Source organism: Phaenicophaeus curvirostris, chromosome 6 (genome assembly GCF_032191515.1).
Source record: "Phaenicophaeus curvirostris isolate KB17595 chromosome 6, BPBGC_Pcur_1.0, whole genome shotgun sequence".
NCBI classification, from domain to species: domain Eukaryota; kingdom Metazoa; phylum Chordata; class Aves; order Cuculiformes; family Cuculidae; genus Phaenicophaeus; species Phaenicophaeus curvirostris.
Genome location: NC_091397.1, coordinates 12866467 through 12894230, shown reverse-complemented (window position 1 = coordinate 12894230; position 27764 = coordinate 12866467). Strand labels below are relative to the sequence as shown.

General features: G+C 39.7%; 1 protein-coding gene across 2 annotated transcripts; it reads left to right on the top strand.

Annotated features, from left to right (window-relative positions):
- On the top strand, nt 1–26126 carry PITRM1 (pitrilysin metallopeptidase 1). Of its 2 annotated transcripts, XM_069859337.1 has the most exons (27): nt 16–95; nt 509–611; nt 1460–1566; nt 2358–2509; nt 2927–3041; nt 3152–3248; nt 3647–3807; nt 5043–5169; nt 5853–5941; nt 6506–6634; nt 8351–8464; nt 8893–8989; nt 12740–12874; nt 14834–14972; nt 16077–16193; nt 17344–17476; nt 18182–18302; nt 19112–19188; nt 19471–19636; nt 19760–19860; nt 20767–20887; nt 21680–21751; nt 22642–22754; nt 23279–23404; nt 24512–24657; nt 24977–25079; nt 25651–26126. In XM_069859337.1, exons 1-27 carry the CDS (start codon nt 49–51, stop codon nt 25742–25744), a joined length of 3102 nt encoding a protein of 1033 aa, XP_069715438.1. In that variant the 5' UTR covers nt 16–48; the 3' UTR covers nt 25745–26126. The 2 variants fall into 2 exon arrangements, with proteins under 2 accessions (XP_069715439.1, XP_069715438.1); XM_069859338.1 differs by lacking the exon at nt 509–611 and having other exon boundaries at nt 1–95.
- The last annotated feature ends 1638 nt before the right edge of the window (nt 26127–27764 follow it).

Sequence of the window (27764 nt, the reverse complement as noted above, 5' to 3'; positions counted from 1 at the left end):
TGCGCACTCTCGGCCCTGCGGCCCGTCCGGCTGCTGAGGAGCGGAGCCATGTGGGGCCGCTACCGGGCGGCCGGGGGGCTCTTGAGCCGCGGCCGGTGAGGGCGGGTTGGGGGGTACGGGTATGGCCCCTTTGCCCTGGCGGCGTCTTTGCCCCTCTCCTCCGGCACCCGCTCCCCTTGTCCCCCCCCACCCCGGGCTCCTGCCCCCTTTGCCCCCTCCCCCCCGGCTCCTGCCCCCTTTCCCTACCCCTCCTCAGCTTCTGCCCCCTTTGCTACCCTCCTCCGGCTCCTGCCCGCTTTGCGCTCCCGCCCCCCTTGCCTCCCCCCCGGCCTCTTTCTCCCCCTCGCCCCCCTTCGCCCTCTCCGGTGCCGCCGCAGGAGAGGCCGCGTTCCCGGCGGGGCCCGAGGGCTCCGTCGTTCCCGGAGGCCCCGTGTCCCGGGGATGGAGAACCGGGGTCTCGTTCCCTGTCGGGGGAGCGGCTTGGATCTGAAGGGTAGTGTTATTGCAGGGTTTCGAATCGGAAGTCGTGGAGGTGGAAGAGCGTTTCCGCGAACGAGAGAGCGCTGCAGTACCGGGTGGGAGAGCAGATCCACGGGTTCACTGTAAAACAGGTGAGTGTCGCCCCTCGCTTGCGCTCCCTCTGTGGTCGTGCAGGCAGATTTTTCGCTTGGCTGGAAAACACGTAGATGCTTTGGGTTGTTAGTTAAAAAATGATACGGTATTTATTCCTCTACAACCAAACTGTGCTTGTAATGTGAACGCATATAGGGCGCTAACTCTTCTGGAGTAAGTAACGCACCCCGGGAGTTTATGTGTCAGCTGCAGATGTGGAGTGTTCAGTGTAGCCTTCTAAAAGCCCTGGCAAATAAATGAACTTCACTGTCTGCGTTTAGGAAATGCATTCAAGTAATATTTTGTCTCCTAAGCTGATGTTAATACTTCTCTTGAGAACCTGGAATGGTAATAATACATAAAATTTTTCTTTGCTTTTTCAAAGAAAAAAAGCAGAAGCAGAGGACAAAGGTAATTTGCAAAAAGTAATTGCTAGTGGCAAAGTGGTAAGAGTAGAGTAGTGGTGGAATGGAATACCATAGAGTTAGAACAGCATAGTTAGAATCAAATACAACAAAGCTAGTGGAAAAACTGGGTTCCTTGGGTTTTCTTTTGCTGCTCTAACCACTGGTATTTGAATAAATGTATTTTTTTCTTTGTATTTCTCATCCTAATATCTGTACCAGAAGGGTATAATTCTTTGGTTTTAATTGTTTTTAAAACTTTATTTTCTATTTACGTGCTCCCTCCCCACCCCAAACCATAGGAACAAGAATGTATGTATTATATATAATACATGTTGTATATGGTAGTGTTACATACAGTATCATTGCTATATCGTCCAATAGTTTGGTTTTTTTACCTAGTTGCAGTCACACTGTCATGCAGATGTTTTCTTCCAATGCAGGTGACAGCTGTTCCTGAGCTGTTTCTGACTGCTGTAAAGCTTAATCATGACAGTACAGGAGCCAGGTACTTACATGTGGCTCGGGAGGACTCCAATAATCTGTTCAGGTAAGACATTTTTATATATATATATATATATCACATTCCATCACGTTTTTGGCTTCTAAATTGTAGTCCAGCTTCACAACTGGTTTTTTCTGTGATCATAAAAAGAGTAGTACATCCTTTGTGGAACTTCATAGGGTTTTTCAGGTTTGAACAAATGTGATGAAGGCTGTTAGGTCTGCTGCTCAAAGCAGGCTCAGCAGGTGTGGTTCCAAGTGTGTTTTTAAAACTTCCAGAGATGGAGATTTTGCAACCTTTCCAGGCAAACTGTTCCCAGTGTTTGCCTCTCTTTGAGGGCCATTGAGCCCCCTGATGCCTTGCCTTCTCCAGGCTAAAGAAGCCCAGTTTCCTCAATCTCTCTTCACAGGGCGTGGCTCCAGTACTCTTTATGGCCATCCACTAAACTACTGCAATTTTATTACCTTCTTTTCTGTATTGGTGAGCTGAGAACTGGACTTTACAATAAACTGGCTTACACATGCAAGATGTAAAACAGTTCTTTTTTCTGTAACATTACATGTTTGTTGTTTTTTTCCTAAGCCTTTTGGCTGAAAAAGAAATGAGTTTGATTATGTACTGAGAACTTCTGTATCCCCTCCGAAAGTGCAGAGATTGTACATCTTCCAGAAGAGGTGGCTGAATGCTCAACTTGGGAGTATTAAGAACTCAATAACTGCATCCTACTGAGTGCTGTGTTAGTTACTAGGCAGTTCCCATAAGCCTCAGCTGCAGATAGGAGGTTGGGTGGACTTCTCATCACAGATAACTGCATTCCTGTCTGTGCTCTCTTGCAGTGTACAATTCCGAACTACTCCAATGGACAGCACTGGGGTCCCACATATCCTTGAGCACACAGTGTTATGTGGTTCTCAGAAGTATCCTTGCAGAGATCCATTCTTTAAAATGTTAAATAGATCCCTCTCCACTTTCATGAATGCTTTCACAGGTGAGCCCAAAGTATATAATACCACTTAAAATGCATGAGATTTTATTGCAGTAGAGCTGTCCATCAGCTCTCCTTTATTTCCCTTTAGAGAGCCATTATTAAGTGTGAGAGAGTATAACACTAACAAGGCAAGGCAACAAAACAGATCTTGTTCATTTAGCAGTTATAGAGTTATAGAGCTAGACTTCATAGTATACAACAATGCATTTAATTATTTATATGTATGGCAAAAGCAAAGTTTTCATGATGACATGTTTGCACCATTAATCTTCTGTAGATTCCTCAGGAAAAATATGTATCATTTAGTAAGTTTTTTCTCTTCCAGTTATTTCTGTAGAGGAGAGATTAAAAATAAATGACGGCAAAGTGTATTTCAGACTTTCTGAAATTCTGATAATTTTGTTTGTTTATGTGCAGCCAGTGATTACACACTCTATCCATTTTCAACACAAAATCCCAAGGATTTTCAAAATCTCCTGTCAGTGTACTTGGATGCAGTTTTCTTTCCATGTTTGCGGCAACTAGATTTCTGGTAAGATCTGGCCAGCTTGAGATGCATGCAAACCTTAAACTAAAAAAAACCCAACAAAACAGACCTAGACCCCTCAAAATTGCAACATTTTCTATTTCTATTTTTTTCAGGCAAGAAGGTTGGAGGTTAGAGCATGAGGACCCAACTGATCCTCAGACACCTCTAGTCTTCAAAGGAGTTGTTTTTAACGAAATGAAAGGAGCATTTGTAAGTTTTGTGAATTTTAGTTTTAAGATCTTGAATGCGGGTGAGTGGCTTAAGCTGCAGGTTATCAGTGGTGTCACACCAAAGATTCCCATTCCTCCTTTGTGAAATTTACGTCCTAGGTAAAATCAGCAATCTGTTACATGTTTATTCTTAAATTTTGGCTGTTGAAAGTTTCTTTACATATAAAAGAGGATCTTGCTAATGGACTTTATTGTAGTTTTCTTTTAAATTGACGTGCTAACATAGCTAGTTTTATCAGTACCTGGGACTACAGAACGAGATGTTTGTGTGAGGAGGAGTTCTTGTGTAAGTTAGAGCTCTGAATTCTTATTGATCACCTTTTCTTTTTAAAATGTATTTTGATGACTTTTACTGAATTATGGTGTTCTCCTCTCAAGACAGATAATGAGAGGATATTTGCACAGCACTTGCAGAGTAAAATCCTTCCTGATCACACTTATGGTGTAATATCTGGTGGAGATCCATTATGTATTCCTGATCTTACATGGGAGCAACTTAAACAGTTCCATGCCACACATTATCATCCAAGCAATTCCAGGTATCTGAAATTTGTGTCTTAACTGACTAGGTTATGTAGTGTGTTAGCTCTGTGCTCATATTTTTGTGAGGGAAAACCAGCTACAGTGTTGCCATTCATCTGGCCAGCAGCTTAGATAAGCTATGCCCTCCAGCAGCTAGGACAGCCCTGAAGCAAGGAATTTGCTCTAGGGAGAGAAGTGAAGGGTCGGTTGGAAGCATAGGTTACTGAAGGAGTGATTTTCTAGAGTACATCTCCTTGCTTGATTATGAGGGTTTTGTGGGGAGGGGTTTTTGTTTACATGTTTCACTTTGAACTGAAATGTCTTGAGGGGAGATGGAACATACTAAGTATTTACTGGTAATGTTAAGGAATTATGCTTCTATTATCCTAGTGCAGATGAATGTAGGGGTTCTTATCTTCCTTGAAGGCAAACCAGATTAAAAGTTATAAAAATAAGTTACAAATTAATAGCTGTTCATTTGCTTCTGAAGAAGGTTCTAAATAATGGATATTAATTTGCTTCAGATAGTAATTCTGTTGGTGCTTATATGGTATTTAAGCTAGAAGTCAATTTGAAAGAGATACATAGGAAAATCTATAGCACTGTTGGTTTTGCTGTTCCAATTTTGTGGTCAATGCACTAGTCTGATTAATTCACTTATTAAACATAAGCTTGTGTCATGACAGTGAATTTATCATCCTTTGTTTTTCACATCATCCCAAGTATTCTGCTGTACCTGTGATTAGATTTTAATCAGGAAATAATGTTTACCTGAGACATAACTTGTGCTCATATATAACCCAGTGGAAGTCTGTAGGGTTTTCTGTAGGTATGGGAGGGTGCTTCGTAGATGGACCCGCAGAAGCCAGCCATTTTTTATAGATCATTTGAGACATAGATCATTGTATTTCATACATCATGTGTGAAGACCATAAGAATTTGGTCTGGCTTCAATTGCTAATATTTTTTCTTGGGACATTGTAAATTGCTGCAGCTAAGTGAATTTTAGGTTTTTTTGTGGCTTTCAAAGCATTAAGTAGAAGCTCAATAATAAGAAATTTTACCAGGAGATTTGCGCGTTTTGTGTGGCAAACTGGTAGTTTTGCAAACTAGGGGTTTTGCAAAGCATGTTCCATTCTAGGTATGACTGAATCACTGGAAAATGCATGAAATTCAGAATGTAATAAAAGCTGTTACTGTAAATTTCATGTAAAATCTGATGCTTAACCCAAATGTTTCATATGAAATGCAGGTTTTTCACGTATGGTAATTTTCCACTGGAGCAACATTTGAAACAAATACACGAGGAAGCATTGATAAAATTTGAAAGAATTGAATCAAATACTGACATCCCGAAACAGAAACTCTGGGAAAAGCCTGTAAGTAAAAAAACAAACAAACAAACAGAAACAGTGCATGTTGGATCTTGGAATACAGTAGGTTAGCATTCTGGCCTGACCTGCTGGAGTTACTTTGCCTAGAAGTGTGTTTGTGTGCAAATGAGATTAAGTATTTCTATTTTTGGTTAAAGTAAGGGAAAAACTACATTTGTTTTTTAGTTTTTATGATTGCGGACAGTTGTTTATTTTAATTTCCAGTTTTCAAGTTCCTCAGCACTTGGAGCACTGAAGCATTTATTAATGGAAAGCATTTAGAGCTTATTATACAAATGCTGATACTTAAGTGTCAGGAAATATGCCGTCTAATGATACCTAAGCTTTAAACATTGATGTCAAAAATAACTTTTTCCTTTTTCTGTTCCTCCTTTTCTCCCTGGCTTGTCCAGAATCCTAAGTGTTTCTTTGAAACCCACCTCAGTTAATTATGGCTGGATGTTTTTTATGAATTCATCTGTTTCTCCACTTGTAAAAACTGAGATATGGCTTGTCTCTTTCACGATATCTGTTGTTTGTGTAGTTATGAATATTGATCTTACTCATGAGTATCTGTAAAATTATTTGAAATCTTTGGAAGGAAGATGCTATAAAGGTGTAAGCAGTAATTCTTTGTAACTTCTCCTCTGAGTCTAGTCTGTCTCAAACATATTCATTATACTTTACAGAGGGAACACAGTGTAAAATGTGGCTTAGACACGTTTGCTGCCGATCCTTCCAAGCAGACAACTGTCAGCATCAGCTATTTGTTGACAGAGTAAGTGTATCAGAATGAAATTCTAAATCAAAGGCTCATTTTAGAGCCTTACACAAGATACAGGCATAATTTCATGTCTCCTGTTCCTGTTTCATAAATGCCATCTTAAGTTAAATAATGTCATGGGAAACATAGTAAAATCTTCCCTTAGTAAATGAAAGTTTCATTACTAGGCAGAATTTTTCTTGTCTTTTTCTTTAGCAGATAAACGTTAAGTAACATCAGCTGTTACAGAACTGTTCAGCGGATTAGACTTTTGGAAATGCTGACTTAGTGTCTTTCAGTTTCTTGCCATCTGCAAGAATTTCTTTATGACCCTGCAACTAACTTTGTCTACCCTTGCAGCTTAATTTAAATTGCTTTGCTGCTGATTCTCGTAAGTGTAAGGTGCAGAACTCTCTTTAGTTCCCTAAGATTTAGTGCAATATTTGTAACTGGCAATTATTTCTCCTTTGCCCCTTCTGCACTGTTTTGTAACAGTTGTTTTTCTGAAATGAACTCAGTGATGCCGGGTGTCACATATTCATAACTTGATGTTTTTTACAAACTAGTAATTTTTTTCAGTATTACAGATACTTTTGAAGCATTCACACTAAGCCTGTTGTCGTCACTGTTGGTCGATGGGCCGAACTCTCCTTTTTACAAAGCCTTAATTGAGTCTGGTGTTGGTACAGATTTTTCTCCTGATGTTGGGTAAGTATTGCAATTTACATTTCATCCCTATAAGCAATATTAGAAAAGTGACAAACCACTGTTAAGTTAGGAGAAGTCATCTCTCGTACAGGCAATTTACACCAGAATCATTTTATTTTACCATGAAAATATTTTACTGATGATCCATAAAGCAGTCTCAAGCGTAATATTTGGCTCATTAAAATAACTCAGTTGAAGCTATGTTAGTTTAAACAAAGTTGTCCTCTTTAAAGCTTATCAGCATGAAAAATGGGTATATAAAAATGTAGTATACCTTCATTGTCCCACTTCACCTAGGTTTTTCATCTTGGCCTTGTACTGATACTCAGAAGAGTTTGCTAGCTCTTCTCTGTACTATGCTACCTTTGCTTTTTCTGCCTTAGCTCTGTGATTTAGTAGTGAGTAGGTGTGGCACAAATGTGCGGTTAGGTGCCTTTAACTTGCCATTGCCACAGTACAAAAGAGTATTTCTGCCAATGCTTAATTACTGGAACTGTAGCTCTTGCAGCCAGTCTTCTGAACTGGCTCTGCACTGCAGATTAAGGGTAAGTGGATTCTCTTCTTCTCACTGTGGATTCAGCTACTTGCCGTAGTTTGCCTTTATTGTCAACAGAAAGAAGGAAGCACTTCCAGGGCTGATTTTAGACTTGAGGATGACAAAAATCATACCTTTTGTCTCCACTGACTGACTCGCGTATTTAAGCGGGAAACCTTAATATACTCATCTATGAATTTTAATGTCTAAAGGTACTCTGCCTGGCTTGAACTGTCTCTGTGTGAAGTCACAAGCTTTCTGCGAGTCCTGTCGTGCATACCAGTGTCATGCGGACATCTTAATATCACAGAGCGTGTAGACACTGAAGTAGTGATTCAGTTGTTGAATGTTTTGTCAGCTGAGACTTTTTCATGTTGATTATAATATTATGGTGTTGAAATGTACACTGAGTTGGCTTTAATTTGCCTTAGTGACTTACTTTCATAGAATCATAGAATAACCAGGTTGGAAGAGACCCACCGGATCATCGAGTCCAACCATTCCTGTCAAACACTAAACCATGCCCCTTAGCACCTCGTCCACCCGTGCCTTAAACACCTCCAGGGAAGGTGACTCAACCACCTCCCTGGGCAGCCTGTTCCAGTGCCCAATGACCCTTTCTGTGAAAAATTTTTTCCTAATGTCCAGCCTAAATCTCCCCTGGCAGAGCTTGAGGCCATTCCCTCTTGTCCTGTCCCCTGTCACTTGGGAGAAGAGGCCAGCACCCTCCTCTCTACAACCTCCTTTCAGGTAGTTATAGAGAGCTTCAAGTACAGACTTAAAAATACCGTTCCACTTACCTGCTTTGGTAGAATGTTTGTGTTTGGTGTTAGAGGAGCTAAAATTTTCACCTTGGAAAAAGAGACTTCTTTATCTCAAAAAACTTACAGATGAATAGGAGGATAAGCAGAAAAGACCAATTTTTCTGTAACTGTTTTTCTATCTGTAATACCATATGCCATATGCTTTCTTAACAGTGCACCACTACTACTGAAATTTAACAAAAAGTGCCTTTAAGTTCCATTTCTAACCTCTGGTAATATTTTTCTTTCTGTCTAGCTTTTAAAATCCTATGTGTGTGTATGTGGAAATAATGGGTGTTTTCCTCCTCCTGCCATTGCTGACAGGTTTAATATTGAAGTTCTAGTACTCGTCACTGAGTTGAATATGTTTTATTCTAGGTTTAATGGCTCAACTAGAGAAGCTTATTTCAGTGTGGGACTACAGGGTATTGCTGAAAGAGACATTGATACTGTGAAACAGATAATTGCTAGAACTATTGATGAAGTTATTGCGTGAGTAATGTTAAATTTCTGAGAAGACTTAGTTCTTTCATACAGTCTTTTACAATTAGATATAGTATAGTATTCTATAGGCATACAATAATACAGGCATATATATAAAATGTGCCTTAAAATATTTATATTAAAATAAATGCACCAAAGAGGCAATAATATTGTTCAATACTCTTAAAACTTCTGTCTGCTACTTCCTCTATTGCAGCATATTCATCAGCATAACCTTCAGGAGTTTAATGATATTAGTGCAGTTTCACTAAATGACACAGCATGATAAGATTATTTCATATCCATTTTAATTCAGTGTGGAAGACACTGTGTTGTAATGCTTTCTTTATCGATGTTATAATTCATTTTTGTAACTTCACTTAAAGTGATTAGTGTTAATGGATATCATTTCCTTTTCTCAAAAACCCTTCCCAAAGGAAAGGATTTGAGGAAGACAGGATTGAAGCTCTACTTCACAAAATTGAAATCCAGCTGAAGCATCAGTCTACAAGTTTTGGACTTGCCCTGACATCTGTAAGTCTGTGTGGTGTGCCCGTGTACGATGTCCTTTTAGGAAAGGATGAGAAATCTGCTGTCTATGGCTTTGCAAAATATGGGGTCATTTTGTAGGCTCTCGATGTGTAAAATGGCAGCGAGCCTGTTATCTTTGCCTGAATAATAGATTTAATTGCAGAAGCAATGTTTACTTCTGTAAGAGCCAGTATGGCATGTCTTTCTTGGAACTGTATCTTTTGGCTAGAAGCCTATGTATTTTTTAAAAATCTAGTAGAGGGACTGTTTTTCTATGCAACTTAGGGTTTAATTACTTCTGTAATTTAATTTCCAGAATCACAAGTGAAAATGTACGCTAATTCAATTTTTGGCCTCGAATTTTGACACGGAAAGAGTATCAAAATTTTGATACAAAGCTGTTCTGGAAACCATGTTCCACAGCAGAACATTCTCCTCCAATATCCTCTTCTTCTTTTTTTTTGTCTTTTTTTTTATTTGCTCTGCAGCATTTTCAGTTCCTTAGCAGTTTTTACTTTCTGCCTCTCAAGTGTTGTATCTTCTTCAGCATGAACAGGAGTTCATTCCTTTGATATGCAAAAAATGAGAGAGTACAATCAAGAGCTGCTCCAAGTCGTGGTATTGTACAGTGAAACAGACAAATTGTGCATATTTTATTGCCTGTCAGGTTTCATAGTGGGTCTGGCAAAATGTGCCTGACTTTCATAGCCAGTGCTTACCTAGCATGGCTTCAGATTGTGTGAATAATTGTCTGATGAAATATTTACAATATGAAATAAAGTGTATACTTTATCTTTTCAACACTTAAGTCTTGAAGTTGATTCAACTATTTGGACTTAATTCTATAACTGAAAGCTCTTAAACAGTTCTTGCTTTTACAGATCAGTCATGCAGCATTTGGTCTTAGTAGTCCCGTAGAGGAGGATTATATTTCAGTCTGTTTCCCTGAGGTCATGTTTAAGACGTTAATCTTGAAAAAGACTTGAAAAGGACTTAGTTATAAATAAAGTAATCATAGAGTTATAGAATGGGTTAGATTGGGAGAGGCCTTTAAAGATCATGTAGTTCCAGCCTCCCTGCTGTAGGCAGGGACATCTTTCACTAGATCAGGTTGTTCAAAGTTCCATCCAACCTGACCTTGAATACTTCCAATGATGGAGTATCCACAATTTCTTTGGGCAACCTCTTCCAGTGCCTTACTACTGTCATTGTAATTTGAATACCTTCCTTATGTGAAATCTAAATTGCCCACTTTAAAACCATTGTCCCATGTCCTGTCAGCACAGTTCTTGGTAAAAAGTGTCTCTCCATCTTTCCTATAAGCCCCCCTCTTATATTGAAAGGCTGCAGTAAGGTCTCCCCAGGCTCTTTGGTTCTTCAGGCTGCATAACACTAACTCTTTCAGCTTTCTCACTGATCATTGCCCTCTCCAACAGGTCCATATCTTTTCTGTAGTGAGGGCTCCAGAGCTGGATGCACAACTCCAGGTGGGGTTTCATGAGAGCAGAGTATAGGGGCAGAATCATCTCCCTCAGGCAGCTGGCCACACTTCTTTTGATGCAGCCCAGGCTATGGTTGGTTTTCAGAGCTGCAGGTGCACACTGGCCTCATATCCAATTTTTCATAAACCAATATCCTTAAGCCCTTCTCTGCAGAGCTACTTTCAAACTATTTGTTACCTGACTTGTAGTGATTACTTATCATAGCCTCAGGCCACATGCAGGACGTTGCACTTGATCTTGTTGAACTTTACAAGATTCATGTGCGTCAGCTCCTCAAGCCTGTTTTTTGGTCCCTCTGGATGACATCCCTTCCCTCAAGCATATCAACTGCACTGGTCAGCTTGCTGTCATCTGCAAACTTGCTGAGAGCTCACTCAATCCCATTATGTCATTAATAAAGGTATTAAACAGTATTGCTCCCAATATGGACCCTTGGAGGAGAGACACTACTTGTTACTGATCTCTGTTTGGACATTGAGCCAGTGATCGCAACTGTTTGGATGCATCTAACCAGACAGGTCCTTATCTGTGAAATAGTCCATCCACCAAACCTCTGTCTCTCCAAGTTGGCAACGAGGATTTTGTGTGGAACTGTGTCAAGGTCTTACAGAAGTCAAGATAGATGACATTAGTTTCTCTTCTGTTATCCCCTGCTGCAGTCTTTTCATTTGTAGAATTCCACTAGATTAGGCACAGTTTGCCTTTTGTAAAGCCACATTGGATGTCACAGATGACAGCCTCTCTAATTTTAAATGTCATTGTAAGGACTCTCTGACTGCTGTACTGTATTCCAGTGCAGTGCCAGATTTGCAGTTAGGACTTTCCTCTGTATATTTATTTAAAACACAGTAAAATACGCAAACCATAGGCTGAAAGGTGGAGCTCAAAGCCTTTTAGTAAAAGGGGTAACACCTGGCTGGAGGCCAGTCGGTAGTTGTGCTCCCCAGGTCTCAGTTTTGGTGCCAGTGCTCTTCAATGTTTTTATGTATGACTGGGACACAGTAGGTGAGTGCAAATTAAGTAAATTTGCTGAAGGTAGTAAATTAGGAGGAGCTGTTGATTCCCTTGAGGATAAAGAGACCTTACAGAGAGGTCTTGATAGATAGGAGTGCTGGGCAGTCACAAGCTGTATGAAATTTAACAAGGTCAAATGTGGTTTTTGCGCCTAGTATGCTATAGTCCTGGATGGGAGTGAGCAAGTAGCTGTGTGGGGATGAGCTGCTAGACAGGGTTAAACCATGATGCCAAGGAAGTGGTCATGGCCCCAAGCCTGTGAATGTTCAAGAAGAATGTGGACAACACTCTTGGGTATATAGTTAGACTTTTAGGTTGTTTACTGAGAATCAGCGCTGAGTTGTTTTAATGACCCAATTGAAACCTCAAATAAGGAGCGACTTTTTATTTCAAGAGAATTAACTCAAGCATATTCCAGAAGAATAATGTTCTTTAAAACACATTAGAGACTTTCCACAGAATAGAAAATAGTAAATATTACTGAAAAAGCCTGGAAGGGTTTTGATACTTGTTTATTAAAGAGAGAAGAGAAGAGGAGGTGGTTTTGATAGTTCCGGTGCATTTGTTTTCTATGTACTTTTAAGGGCTTTTTCTTTCAAATATCTTGGGATTTTTTTTTTATTTTGTTTGCATTATTTTTTTTCCCCTATTCACACAGAGCAGAAAATTGAGAACGTTTAGATATCTTGCCCTGGGGTGTATTTGAAGAACTTTTGTTAGTTATGTTAGCAAACAATAGTCTCAAACTAGAGAATAAAACTAGAATAAAAGTCCTCCCTAAAGAAATAACCTGGGGATATTTCTGGTTACTTAGTATCTTTGTTCTCTAAAGTCCCATCCATTTTAAATGTTTGAGTTACCTTATTATAAATCATTTCATCTGACTGATAGAATAAATGGGTAGACTATAATATTTATGTAGTATTAAAAAAAAAACAAAACGAAACAAAAACCAAATGAAATAGTACAACTTATGTACTATTTAAGAAAAAACAAAACCAGGATGGAGAGATATTTTGGTATGATAAAATTAGAGGAGAGAATGGAGGACAGGTGTTGATGGAATAGTCCTTTAATCTGAACAAATATTTCAGCTTTTTGTCCCCATCCAAATATATTAAAACTACTCATTATGTGTTCCGTATTCAAATGTAAATGGTAAAGTGGTTTTGGAACCAGATGCTGTCAGTTACAGAAATGCAAATGGATTGTCCTACTTACCTGGTTATTTTTTCAGTATATAGCCTCCTGTTGGAATCAAGATGGTGATCCAGTGGAGCTCCTGAAGATTGCAGATAAAGTCTCTCGCTTCAGGCAATGCCTTAAAGAAAATCCCACGTTTCTTCAGGAAAAAGTTAAAATGTATTTTAAGGTAGGAAAACTTGCAGGAAAATATCTGTGGTGTTAATTCTTAAATCACAGTTTTGTACATCAAATTGAACTGAAGCCTTATATTTTGTAACCATATTTCCTATTTTTAGGTGTAGATGAAAAGCAGCTGTTTTGAGTGAAGCGTTTTAATTTTAAATGATTGAAGTGAAAATTTTTCAAAATGGGAAAAATTATCCGGTTGGACACTTGGAAACACACATACTAGAACATGAGTGAACAACTGAACTGTCACATCTGGTGCTATAGAAGGGCACATGGGTGTTTCCTAATGAGAAGCTCATACGCGAACAGAGAATTATAGACCTAGTTATGTGTTCCTTAGTACTGACACAACAAGATATCTGTCTTTATCCTTGACAAGACTTTGCTTATAAGTAAGATTGTTCTGTTATTCCTCAGGTTCACTGAACTGCTTTCTGAATTTTGCTGTCAGTGTTAATTACTTTCTGCCTTTTTTTTTTTTTCCCCTGTTTTCCTCTGTCTATATTCTAGGGGGGTTCTTAAAGAATTAAAACTGATAAAGGCATTATAACATGGAATAGTTCTGAAGCCCTGAATTAGCTAATGCCATAAAGAAAAAAATCCAGTGATAGCACTGCAAAACTATTCTTGTTTTTTTGGGGTTGTTTTATTTTGTTTGTTTTATTGGTGGATTTTTGGTTTTGTATGTGTTTTTTCCCCTAAAATTGTTCAAGTTGCTTTGAAGGGCAGACCTATTATAGGTAACTGCTACCCTGATTTCATAGTGAGTAAATGCTGGGTTTTGTATACTTGAAAGCAACAAAAGACAGTGGCATTGATTGAAATCTGTTTTACTAAAGGCATTGTTAGTGTCTGGAAGTAGTAGCAGGAAACTGTTAAAGCTTTGCTTTTGTAAAGAAGTACTGCAGGTGCAGTATATTTGAGAATGTCCTTTCCTGTGCAGTTCTGCTGAGCGGGCCAAGGCAGAAACATGACTCAGTAGGAAGTTATGACAGTAGTTGGATGCTGTTGTATCAGAAGATTCTGTACTGTTGTACATCATGCCTGGAGATTAATGTAGTGGGAAGGCTAGGAAAAAGGGAGGGAATGCTGTTCAACCTGTCCATTTTGATATGTCTGGTTAATTTTTCATTTCCCTCTTCAACTCTATAGTCAATCAGGTTTCCATAGTGTTTCCACATAAGCACGGGGGAGGCAAACTCATAAACCAGAATCCGATTATGCTGTCCCAAATTATTGGCAGTGTCTGTTAGTGACAGATGTTGCTGTTTCGCTCCTGCTTTGAAATGGGCAGTGTTTGAGGTCACTATTTTTTTAAATAGCCTCCCATTATTACATAAAATGGAAACTGCTTGAGTAATTTTGTTAATAAAATTCCACAGTCTGGTATAGACAAAGAGAAATTCAACAGCATTTGACACTTGCATAATGCACGCGTTCTCTGGCAGCAAGGTTGATGTAAAGCATTCCTGAGCAGGACAAGACATGCACGTTTTACATCATATGGGATCTCTGTGCACTCAAGCTTGGGCAGGTTGAAAGAGGCATTTAATGAAACCTTACTCCATTTAACAACGTTCCCCATCTTAGAACATTCTCCAGATAAAACTTGCGGCATGCTGGTCTGTAGCATTATGTACAGTTGTTTAACCTTGATTTAATTGCGCTAATGAGTACTGTGCTTGCTAAGGGATTCTGACTCCATGCTAAAATTTCACAGAAGATTGTTCGTGCTTGTTCTTGTGGTAAGCTGCCTCTCTTTCCCACCCTTGCAGCAGACTGTTTTTTATGAAGCAAAGAGATTAAATTGCTTGTTTGTGATACTTTTGATAATACACAAGCCAAATGATCCATAGGCTGTTTTTATCTGCTATTGATGAATCAGTTAGCTTAGGCAAAACAGGAGGAAGTTTCCCTCAAATTTAATAATGCTTTCTTTTGGGATATATTTCTGCAGGATAATCCACATAGATTGACTCTGTCAATGATTCCAGAGGAGGATTACCACGATAAACAAACAAAACTGGAGGCAGAAAAGCTGGAAAAAAAGGTCAATACTCTTTCTGCAGAAGAAAAAACCCAAATCTTTGAAAAAGGTTAACATGCTTTTCCATATTTTTATTTGGGTAACTGCTTAAACATAGTGAGTTTTTTAGTTGGTGTTCTATAGAATATCTTAAATTCACATACACGTTCCTGCATTTGCTCTAAAAGGGATGATTTTTTTTGTTGGAAGTTTGTGTACGTGTGTTCTGGGGCTGTGCTGTGTAGTGTTTACACTACAGTGTATGAATGATATATTCCATTAGTTTTAACACTCAGAAATAAAATGATCAACGTCTCCAGGAGGACAGAAGAAAAGAAATTGTTTTAAAATATTGATCTGCTTATTTTTTCCTTGTTAACTTGCACTAAGTATGAGATGAATTCCATCATTTACCTTAAAGCTGTTTATTTTTGAGCACGAGACCTGCTGAATGCTCTTATAAACTTACGTTTTGTAATTTTATTGTTTAGCTTTTCTACTTAAAAAGTCAACTATAAAAATAATTTTATGCTTAGCTTCTGGGCAATAACCTTAACTTGGCAACACTGGGCAATCATTTAGTTTTGTGAAAAAGGTGATCACGTCGCAGAAATCCTCCCAAAAAGCGGTGTTAATCTTCTGAAGCGATGGTACTAGGTGAGTGGGTAGGTGGGCAGAAAATTAGCTGAGACTTTCTACTTAAAAAGATAAGTTGGAGAGCACTTAGAGACGACCAGCTAGAATCTGAAAGAGGCTGAAATGCAAAACTAAATACAACAATTTAGGTGCATCAGTGTACTGACAGAGCACTAGAGTAAGAACTTGAGAGAATGGATTAGAAAGAAGCTTCTTGCCTGCAAGGTCTGTGTTGCAGAGCTGGATGTTAGGACAGGCTGGCAGATGTCACTGCTTGGAGGGTTTAAATTTCATGGTACTGCTAACAGAATGTGAAGGGGGGATTGGAAAGAGAATTTACGGTCATAGTGTTCTGTTTGCTGTTGTGATGTGATAAACTGCAGCATTTATTTCAGTAAAATATGTGCAAGAACTCTTGATACAAAATTCTAATCTGCAGACTCCTGCGTTTTTCTGATCTGCATCACCTCAGTAGGTTTTGACAGCATTTTCATTAAAAGCTGAAAATAACAAACTGGTATTCTGCTCTCCTTTCTAGGTTTGGAATTAATTGCTCTTCAAAGCAAACCTCAGGATACCTCTTGTCTCCCAGCTCTAAAAGTCTCTGACATTGAGCCCAAAATCCCATTCACTGTGCTGGAAACAACACTTACAGGTTGGCCTAACTTCTGTTTTCTCCTCGAAAGAGGAGCACTGTTGAATTGTTACCTAGGTGCTAGGCCAGCTGTTGCTACTTTTTACTCTTTACAAAGCATATGTGCTCACTATTTGTTGTCCATAGTTAGGGTGCTTTCTCTGTAGTCCACCACCTCTGCATTAGGCACTTTGCAGTGGATTTGCAGATGCTTCTTGCCATTGCCTCTGAGGGGCAATGTGGGGTTGTTTTCCGCTCCAACAAGCTACCAGCTACCTGCCCTTCCCAGAGGTCTGGCCAGTAGCACTCCCAATGTGAGCTCCCTGCTGCCTGCTTGCTCACTCCCTGCCCTGCAGTCAGGAGTCTGTTAGTGGCAAGCTCCACTGCTCTTGAGCAATCTCCCTGATTCCCAAAGACTTATCCAGGATGCAGCACTCCTGGCAGCTTATGTAGCAAGCCTTCCTTACTGCTTTCCCTCCTGACACATTTTTTTACAGAATATGATGCACAGGAGACATGTGGAAAAAAAAAAAAGTCATTCTTCGTAACTTCAGTGCAAGTTTCTGCCTCCTCTGCCAGTGGCTATCCCTTGGATTTATAGCAAGCAAGTAATTGTAGGTCTCAGTTTTGTTATGTTTCTGTCAAAATCTGGCAGGTAATAGTGTTCTGTAATATATTTTGAACAGACACTTTATTGCAAAAATTGCCAGCTAGTGTCAAGTACTGTATAATTTTGGTAGTAAAATGACCTGGTTTAGTGAAAATTTGAATGCGTATATTCTATTGCCCTAGCTTAGAAAAGAACGTACAGTGTGGGAACCCTCTTCCCTCAGCTTTTGAGGTGATGAAGGCAAAAAATAAGGGAGAAAAGCTTTTAGAGTTGTTCAGAAACAAATTACTGTTCCTTTATTTGAATGTTAAGTCTAAAATGTGGCATCTGTCAACAGAGCTGTCTCATTAAATCGTCCAGGTATCCATTACCTTACAGTAGACAGAAACAATAAAAGCTCTTCAGTCCAGCATTCAGTGCAATGTGCAAAGATTAAACAAGAAGTGACTCTGAAGTGCCAACACAAAATAACTCTTAATATGTAGCTGTTGCAAGAAATTTGTTTGTTTCTGTGTGCTTTAAGTTGTTGGTTGTTCTTTGCTTTTGTTTTTTTATCCTTAGCTGATGAAATTCCTGTCCAGTACTGTGCTCAGCCGACCAATGGGGTGATTTATTTCAGAGCTGTCTCCAGCTTAAACACACTTCCTGAGGAGCTGAAGCCTTACGTGCCACTTTTCTGCAATGTCCTTACAAAGTGAGAGGTTTACTTTCTTAGAAGCTAAAGCATTAACATGTAATACATATTACTGAAATAATATTGCTTTTAATGACTTCAGGAGCTGTTCTTATTATGGAAGGGAAATGCTGCTGAGTTGATGTCCTGCCAAAACTGGTCTTCCCCACAGAGCTGCTAACTCCTTTCCCCTTTTCTCTATCAGTCTCTATATTGCCTTGTCCCCCAGCATCAACACAGCTGTTCCCTGAACAGATTGGAAAATTGATACAAATGAAAAAGCAGCCTAGCAGAAATTGAAGTGTTCACTTGGCTAGATTTGTGGTCTGGCACTTGTCACAGGAACACTCACCCTGTCATAGGGGAAGGAGTGGCATAAAGCAGAACAAGTCAGCTGGGCTGGGAATATCTATTCTTTTTATTGGCAATAACAGTTTATGTGGTGTCACTACTGTAGTTCTATATGGGTGTGGGTAGCAAGGCTGTACATAAAGCACACTTTTTAATGCACCTTTTTGAATTAACAGGATGCTTTAACTGAAAAACTTCGTGTATTGTTTTTTTCATTCCATAAGGTGTGAAGTATTAGGCTTGTTTGATAATGCCCCAAATTATTTAGTTGCTAATTTAGTATTGGCCTAAGCAGTCTTTGCAAGTGGCGTATGGATCCTGGCTTTGGCATACATACGTTGAAAATTGAAATAAATCTCTGCTGTTTTTTTGCAGGCTGGGATGTGGAGCCCTTGATTACAGGGAACAAGCCCAGCAAATAGAGCTAAAAACAGGTGGGATGTCTGTTAGCCCACATATAATTTCAGATGATTCACACCTGGATGTGTATGAACAGGTAAATTAATCATAAACTCCAGGACATTATACTTGCAACAACAGCTCTGCAGTTGAGGGTCAGTCAGGGCTTTCAGGTAAAGGGTCAGCCAATGTGTATTGAAAATTTAGTGTGTAAAAGACTTGTGCCTTTTTGTGTAAGATAAATATTTGACAATTACAGTAACTTAGTATTTTGTTTTAAGGGGAGTTCTTGATGTGATTGTCCATTTTAAGGCAATACTTAAACTAGATACTGTCACCGTATTTTTGACTGCTGCAAAAATTTTTGAAGTGGAGAGCAGAGGACAGAATGATGTTGTGTTATACATGCACATTGATGGTACTGTGCTTATGCCACTCTTAATGTGGTTCAGGGACATGGAATGTTTGCCAAGATCATTAGATCTTAGTGTTGGGCATTAACAGTCCTAGCAATATCACTTAGGATTTTTTCAGGCTTGCTGAGATCTCCTGCTGTGATCTGTTCCCCAAGGGTTCTGGAGTTGAATTACAGAGAATCTTTTGCAGAAATGTGCATCCCCAGAACAGTTTTATTGGTACTTACATGAAAAATAAGAAATTCTGTTTATGAACTGCTACTTAGTATTGAGAAGGAGAAATTGACAGGCTTGCTTTATGTACAAACCAATCGCTCTTCATATCTGCTCTGATTGTCGCACAGCCTGCATCTAAATGGTCTTGTGATGTGTAGTTAGTTTGGCATCATTGCGTCACTTTCATAAAAAGTTACTATGCATTTCTCAGGCCACTGCTTTGGTTGTCTTGTGTGAAGGTTTTTTTGTGTTTTGTTTTTCTTTTTTCCTTCAGGGTGTGCTCTTTTCATCTCTCTGCTTGGATAGAAATCTGCCAGACATGATGCATTTGTGGAGTGAAATATTTAACAAGTATAGTATATTGGGTTTTGTTTGTGTTTTTGCATGTGTTTGGGTTTGGGTTTTTTTCCTCTCCCCCTCTTAGAAATACTACTTTGTCATTTCTTTTTACAACTGTATCTGTGAATGATTCAGAGTTTCTAAATCTAAGTATTCCATCATTTGCATGACTCTGTAGTGGATTAAATGTAGAACCATCAGTCTAAGAGCTCCTAGGATGATGAATGATTCAGTACTATAAATTCCACTGGTGTGCCTGTGCATGAGACCTAGAGGCTTGTTTTTATTTTTCAGTCCCCGGTTTGAGGAAGAAGAACATTTCAGAGTGCTGGTTAAGAAGACTGCCCAGGAGCTGTCAAATGGGATTCCAGATAGTGGCCATCAATATGCTGCTATTAGAGCCAGCAAAAACCTTACACCTTCAGGAGAACTGCAAGAAATGTTCGGTGGGATGGATCAGGTGAAAAGCTAATGGCATCCTTCAGTGTGGCCCATATCCTTGACTTTGGAATTACAGTGCTTATTTTGGCTAATTCTTTCAGTTGGTTTATTCCTTTGTCTGTCTGCCTTCCTTCCTGCACAGGTGAAGCTGATGAAGAGAATAGCAGAAATGTCTGATATCAAACCAATACTACGCAAACTACCACGCATGAAGAAGTATTTATTAAATAGTGACAACATCCGGTGAGTTCCAGCTAAAAAGAAAAGGATGTTTTAGTTAAAGAGAGGCCATGGCCTGTGCATGGGCATTTCACAGTGTGCTTTGTGGAGATTAGGGGTTTTGTGAAACAAGAAGTCTGTGTAGAAACTACAAAAATTTTGTTAGTTTAAATTCTCCTTGCTTACAAAGTGGTAGTAATGGCTTATTTTGTTCATTTTTTTAGCAAGTTTGAGAAACTTATAGCAAATTTCCTATGTAACTTTTACCAAAAGTGTATAAATGGCCTGTGAGATTTTACAGATAGACTCAAAATTCTGCAATTTTTTCCCCCCTTAAAAATGCTCGGATTACAAATACCCTTTTAGTATATTGTACCAGTTGAATAATTTTTTTTTTCTGTTTTTTGCTTCTTCTAAAAGAAAGATATCGATGTTCCGAAATCTGCTTTATGCATGTATTTGAGAAAGTAAAAAGGCACTTTAGGGTGTTCTGTGTCAGATGCTTTGTTTCCCAAACCTAAGGCCTTTTAAGTGACCTGAGTTGCAAAACTATTTTTTGCAAAGCATGAAATGATGAATGAAATTAAGGAAATATCTATACTGTTCGCAACCATGGTAGGTCTGCCTGTAAAAAGGGAATATGGAGGAAATTCATTTATTTGTGAAACATTTGTATTATGTAAAAATTATGTAGTCCTCTTCCACAGAACTGGTTTGGCAGCTACTGCTACAGTTCAGGTGTGAAGGTGTTTTTCAGGAAGGAAAAGAAAAGCAATTGGACTGCAACTTGGATTATGAGTATTGTGCTTTTTCCTGGGATGATTATATGATTTAATAGAAAATGTTTAGGAAGACAGAGTGGTGCAAATTATAAAGGACTGTCCAAAACCACAAAAACATGTTTAAAGACCTAATATATGTTTTTAACAGGTGTTCAGTGAATGCAGCACCTCAACAAATATTAGAAGCATCTAAAGAAGTAGAGAAATTTATAAAGGGCATAGGTAGAAGTAAAAAAGAGAGAAAACCTGTTCGTCCCCATGTGATTGAGGTAAGAAATCACTTCATTTGTGACTACGGCATCAAATGCAGTTAACTTGATCTCACATAAAGGCGAGAAATCAATCTGGAGAAAGTCATTTGAACTGTCTTCATGCAAAAAAAATCTGAAGAAATCTGTGAAAGTCAGCCTTGTAATATGCTGCTCTATGTGTTTCCACAGAGGCTGTCTTCACCTCTGTAAAATAGACAGTAGTAATCCTGTAGATCAGCTGTCAAGCCTTGCCCTGAGGTACTGCTTTTGCATGGGATGTGGAAAAAGAAATTCTTCCTTTCTCTTCCACATGAAAATGTAATTTCTTTTTAACCTGAGCTTTACTTAAAATGTTGGCCAAAAGGAAATAGGGCATAATGTGCAGTTCCTCAGTTGTGTAGGAATTTGTTTCATTATCTGGGTATTCAGTATAATTGGCATAAAATGTGCTTGGCTTGGTAGAATTAATAATGGATCTGCTTTGTCAATATGCAGATCTGTCTTAATTTCTGATGAGACTGAAATAAGCTCCCAGTTCCCTACCTGTAAGGAAAGAGTCTGAAACTTTCTGTGCCTCATTTAATCTCTAACTGGGTGTCTTTCAGAGTTAAATTACTCTTGAAAGGGAATTTATTTAGCATCTCTTTAGAAATCAAAGTATAAAGAGGTAATTGAGTAGCTTGCTTATGTTTTTGAAGACATGGTCTGTTAATGGTTTCGAAGAGGTTCGAGTCATGGGATTTGCATTTGTAGTATTCTTGGTCTAAGCCAATAAATCCTCTTTTAATATGAGGCCTGGGTCTCTTGTAGAAAACTTCGGAAGTTAAACCTATGGGAAGTCAGATGCTTACTGGTTTGCAAATCACAAGGAAATTGGTTAATGTAAGTACATTGTTGGAAGGGGGTATTGGTATTACAGGGCTGCTACTGATCCTGATGGGTCATCTTAAACTGTTACAGATTCTCTTACTATTTAGAAGTTTTGCTTGCTGACCAGTGATGTATATACTGTTGTTCTTGCCCCAGACAACCAGAGATGTGTGAGGGGCTAGGGAATGGACTTAGAAAAGCCTGAGAGTATTGAAATGGTGTCATAAAAGTTACTGGGGGTGTTTGTATTAAGGCTCTGATAATGCTTAAGTAAGCACACAAGCAGTTATATGTGTGAAAGAGGCAAAGAAGCGAGTGCTGTGAAAGCCTGGAGGCATGAAGAGGACTGGTACTTTATAAGTGGGATTCTAAGGAAGAATTAAGTTCACTGCAAGGGCTGTTTGGACAGTAATTCATAAAGTTGCTGCTGTTTATAACTAGTTCGCGTTGTTTTGTGGGTTTCAGTTTCTGAATCTTTTTTTAATATATAAAAAGAAGTAGATGAACTGAAATATGATGTGGTGACCATGTCCCTCAATGGACAGAGAAGTGGAGAGTCACGAACAGTTGTTTCAGTGAAAAGATGTGGCAGGGGAAGCATGCCAGTCAAAACTCTTTGGTAGTAACACAAGGCTCGCACAGTTGAGAAGCTGGTGCGCGAGGATGAGTACCTGATGTACAGTGTCCATGTATTTTTGTTTCCCAAGGTGATTGTGTGCTAATTTGCTAATGTTGGGCACAAGTGAAATGTCAGTGATTGCAGTGCAGGTGAAGTGGTAGCTTCAGCTTTTGTGTGTTTGCATATTTGGCGGAACTTCATAGTTCTCAAAAAAGCCAGGGTTCTCAAATGTATAAATTGTCTCATCTCTGCTAACTGTGACAATGATGCATTTTTCTCCTAGGATCCTACTTTTAAACCATGTCAGATGAAGACCCATTTTGTTCTTCCCTTCCCAGTGAGCTATATTGGGGAATGCATTCGAACAGTTCCGTATACAGCTGCAGACTATGCAAGGTGGGAAAGACGGTCAGCTGGGAGCTTCTATGTATGTTGCGTAGCACAAAACAAAATGGAAAATCTTAGGCTGACTACAGAAAATGGAGTCAGTAGCATTTGTCACAGAATCTTTACAGAGCAACTTTTGCATGGCTAAGGCCAGAGATGCCCTGTTTTAGTAAATGCAGAGATTAACTAATGAGGGGCTACTGTCCTAAATTCTGAATAAACAGCCATGCCTACTTGGATATGTCTGAGCTGACAATCCTGTTGCATGTAACAAAAGTTTAGGAGGCTGCTTTCATATTTCATTACAGTGAAATAAATGGAAACAGTCAAGAAGTATTCCAAAGCAGTGCCACTCTTCTAATGATGTCACATTATTAAGCTGTTAAATATAGAGTATTGTTGTCGTTAACTGTTGTAGATTACAAGCAGCAATGCATTGCAGGTGGGGATCTGTGAACTTCAGAGAAAGTTGGGTATATTCCTGTTGTGCAATTCATTTAACATCTTTGTTGTTGCTGTTTCTCTCATTACAGCCTTCGAATTCTTGCACAGTTGATGACAGCTAAATTCCTACATAGAGAAATCAGAGAGAAAGGAGGAGCTTATGGTGGAGGTGCTAAACTTAGTCACAATGGCATATTCACTTTCTATTCCTACAGGTAACAGCCGCTTCATTCCTTCCTATTTACATCTGAGGGATACCACTGACTGCAGTTAGGTGTATCTCTTTTTTACTTAGTTGTAGATCTCTTTCAAGATCCAGTGAAATAAAAAAGTGGAATCACAAGGAAGTGATTCAGTGCCGATGATAAGATTAGTTGCTTAAGATGTATCAGTTTTGTTAATAAACCCCTCCTTGCTTTCTCTGGATTTTGTCCTTGTGAAAGCCTAACTTGTCTTTGCTGGAAGCAACCATTATTGCCTCTCTGTACTTAGATGTTTACTGTTCTGGTACCAGATTTATGTAAAACTGGCTTTCCCTTGTTTCTCCCTGGGTCAAGGAGGCCCTAGAAAAGGGAGTTCAAAAGAATTCTGAATTTGAGACCAGGAAGTAGAATGATGTTCCCTAAGGTCCTGCGTATGAAAATATTCAGGTTGCTTTGGTGACTGTGGCTGGAATCATCAGCTTCAGAAGAAAATATTCCTGGTGATAAGTGAGGCTTGCTGTTTTCCTTTTAGCACAGTACTCGGTTAGCACAGTACTCGGTTGGGTTTCCTAGCCAAAACTGAGCAGCGTTGCCTCTCTGTGAAGCTTCAGCATGGTAGGACTTCTCCTGGTTAGTATTTCAGAAGTTGTCAACCTGTGGCACCTGTTTCACAGGAAGCAGGAACAGACTTATCAGGAAACACAACTTAGAGAAGATTATGACTACGACTGATGTTGATATTAGTGGCAGTTAAGCTTAATAAGCTGTTGCAGCAAATTGGTAGCACATTGTAAACAATGCTTGTTTGCCATCTTTTTAATACCAGTTCTCTGCACACAGTCTTGTAACTACTTTTAGGCAACTGAACTTGCTGCATTTATGTATCTAAAATTCAAAATATGTCCAGTTTGTAACGTGTCTTCCTTCTGACTTGTCCCCACAAAACCTCTTTTTGTAAATAAAAAACGAAGTTTATTATTTGGTTTAATCCAAGTTTATTATTTGGTTTAATGTTTTGTGATGCAGAGTAAACTATCAGTGAAATGAGAACAAAGCAATTACAGTATTCATTTTGTTAAGACTGAAGTAATTAATTTTACTTTTTTTTCCTCTTCTAAGAGACCCAAATTCGTTAGCAACCTTGAAAACATTTGAGAAAGCTGTTGAGTGGGCCAAATCTGGAGAATTCACACAACAAGATATTGATGAAGCTAAACTAGCAGTATTTTCTGCTGTGGATGCGCCAGTAGCTCCTTCAGATAAAGGTATATGCTTACCAGCCTCTCAGTGCTGCCAGTGTTTTCTGTTTGTTTTTTTTTAATTAATTTTAAAGGGATCTGTGCTGCACATGTTAAAACTGACTGCAAATTTGAAACGTGGTGTTATAAACCACAAAATAGAAGTTTCATGAAATGCAGTTGGGGTAAAAAGTTGTTAGAAAGTACTCAGACTCTAGAATGAGTCACATTAGGGTGTTTTAGGTTTTCTGGACCTCGTTTTAGGTTTTCTGCACTTGTTCATGTACTTAGTTGTAACTGAAATTCCAGTCACCAATTAAGTGTGTGGGTTTTGTTTTTTTTCTAGGAATGAATCACTTTCTATATGGGATTTCAGATGAAATGAAACAGTCGCACAGAGAACAACTTTTTTCTGTCAACAAAGATAACCTGGTCGATGTATCAAACAAGTACGTCTGTGCTGAATTTAGAAAAATTCAAGTCTACTTGAAAAAAAGAACAAAAACCGAACTGGAAGAAGAGTTTGTTAAAGTTGCCTTTATGAAGTTCTTACACTTCTTGCATTGGCCTTTTGTGCTACTTTAACTATTTGCTTTTGTAACCTAGAAAGACGTGTTAATTATATCCTGCTTATTGCATTTTAGCAGATGCCACTCAGTCCTACATTCTGAGTATGGAGGACATTGTTTTACTTTTGAAAGGTCCAGAAACTGTCTGGAGAGCAAGTACACAAACGTCCAGCTCCTGGCTATATGAGCTACTTCTTTTGGGCTCATAACATTTAATGGTACTTTAAACTGAAGAATTCCACTGGTGGTTAGGGCCATGCCTTTGGAGACTGTTGGATTGTGATAACTGGGGGGCAAAAACACTGAAAACCCAAAAGATGCTGTAAAACCAAACAAGGGGTACGGACCAAGCAGCACTTTTACCAGGGATGGAAATATTTATAATTTGTATGGCAGTTACCAGTAATTCAGTGCAGCAGCTTCTCATTTGTTGTTTGTTTTTTTCTTGCAGGTACCTTGCAGCTGGGAAGAGCACTCGTGGGCAGGCTATCCTTGGCCCAGAAAATGCAGATATTGCCAAAGATCCCTCATGGGTCAAACGATGAATTGCTGTTGACCGTCCAAGCTAATACAGAACAAGCCCATCAGTGTGACTACAGGATCAGTTTTTTGTAGTAACTTTCAACTGTGCTGTGGTCCAACTTAATGTTCATTGCTGCTTTTAACAGTATCCAACAAACCCATTTAAAGCTGTCCTTGAAATAACTATGTGATAAATTCTCTAACCACACAGTATTTGAGAGCAAGAATGATTTGCTCTGCTATGGCAAAGACAGACCTTACTATTTTACTGAAGACTCACTCCTCCAGTCATATGGATACTATATAAATTAAATATTTTTGTATATGTAAAGCTCTAGAGTTTTAAATGGTGTTTGCTTGAAATAATGTCCACCATTCAATATATAAAAAATATCTGTCCTTTCATTCTTTGGTGTGGTAATTCCATCTTCCTTTGTATAAGCCACTTACAGGTAGAGGAGCTTTCTGACAGGGCATTGCACCTTGCGTCAAGCCAACTTTGCGGCATCGTGGATTACAGCATAGTGGGCAATTCCCTAATCCCACGGTGTATTTTAAGTTTACCAGTTTGGGCAACATTCAGGTGTAGTTTGATATGACATAGTCAGGTATTTCAAATTTTTGTCAAGGTTGAGTTAAAAGATAAGCTGGCATAAAGAATCATAGAGTGACCAGGTTGGAAGAGACCCCCCGGATCATCAAGTCCAACCATTCCTATCAAACACTAAACCATGCCCCTTAGCACCTCGTCCACCCGTGCCTTAAACACCTCCAGGGAAGGTGACTCAACCACCTCCCTGGGCAGCCTGTTCTAGTGCCCAATGACCCTTTCTGTGAAAAATTTTTTCCTGATGTCCAGCCTGAACCTCCCCTGGCGGAGCTTGAGGCCATTCCCTCTTGTCCTGTCCCCTGTCACTTGGGAGAAGAGGCCAGCACCCTCCTCTCTACATCCTCCTTTCAGGTAGTTATCTACCTTTCAGGTAGAGAGCAATGAGGTCTCCCCTCAGCCTCCTCTTCTCCAGGCAAAACAACCCCAGCTCTCTCAGCCGCTCCTCATAAGGCCTGTTTTCCAGCCCCTTCACTAGCTTCGTCACTTTTCTCTGAACTTGTTCCAGAGCCTCAACATCCTTCATGTGGCGAGGGGCCCAGAACTGAACACAGGATTCGAGGAGCAGTCTCACCAGTGCCGAGTACAGAGGGAGAATAACCTCCCTGGACCTGCTGGTCACACTGTTTCTGATACAAGCCAAGATGCCATTGGCCTTCTTGGCCACCTGGGCACACTGCTGGCTCATATTCAGTCGGCTGTCAACCAACACCCCCAGGTCCCTCTCCTCCAGGCAGCTTTCTAGACAGACTTCTCCTAGTCTGTAGCACTGCACAGGGTTGTTGTGCCCCAAGTGCAGGACCCGGCATTTGGCCTTGTTAAACCTCGTGCCATTGGACTCTGCCCAGTGGTCCAGCCTGTTCAGATCCCTTTGCAGAGCCTCCCTACCCTCCAGCAGATCGACACTTCCACCCAGCTTAGTGTCATCTGCAAACTTGCTAAGGGTGCACTCAATGCCTTCATCCAGGTCATTGATAAAGACATTGAACAGGGCTGGACCCAGCACTGAGCCCTGGGGAACCCCACTTGTCACTGGCCTCCAGCTGGATTTCACACCATTTCCCACCACTCTCTGGGCCCGGCCATCCAACCAGTTTTCCACCCAGGAGAGTGTGCGCCTGTCCAGGCCAGAGGCTGACGGTTTCTCAAGCAGAATGCTGTGAGAAACTGTGTCAAAGGCTTTACTGAAGTCCAGGAAGACCACATCCACAGCCTTTCTCTCATCCAGTAGCTGAGTCACTTTGTCATAGAAGGCGATCAGGTTAGTTTGGCAAGACCTGCCTTTTGTGAACCCATGTTGACTGGGCCTGATCACCTGGTTCTCTTGCGTGTGCTTCATGATAGCACTCCAGATCACCTGCTCCATGACTTTCCCTGGCACTGAGGTGAGACTGACAGGCCTGGAGTTCCCTGGGTCCTCCCTGCGACCCTTTTTG

Bases quoted from the DNA above. Each gene is read 5' to 3' on its own strand.
- PITRM1 (XM_069859337.1), top strand. From the start codon at position 49: ATGTGGGGCCGCTACCGGGCGGCCGGGGGGCTCTTGAGCCGCGGCCG. The intron at 19,189-19,470 runs GTATAGTATATT...TTTATTTTTCAG, and splicing joins TGGAGTGAAATATTTAACAA to TCCCCGGTTTGAGGAAGAAG. The intron at 23,405-24,511 runs GTAACAGCCGCT...TCCTCTTCTAAG, and splicing joins TTCACTTTCTATTCCTACAG to AGACCCAAATTCGTTAGCAA.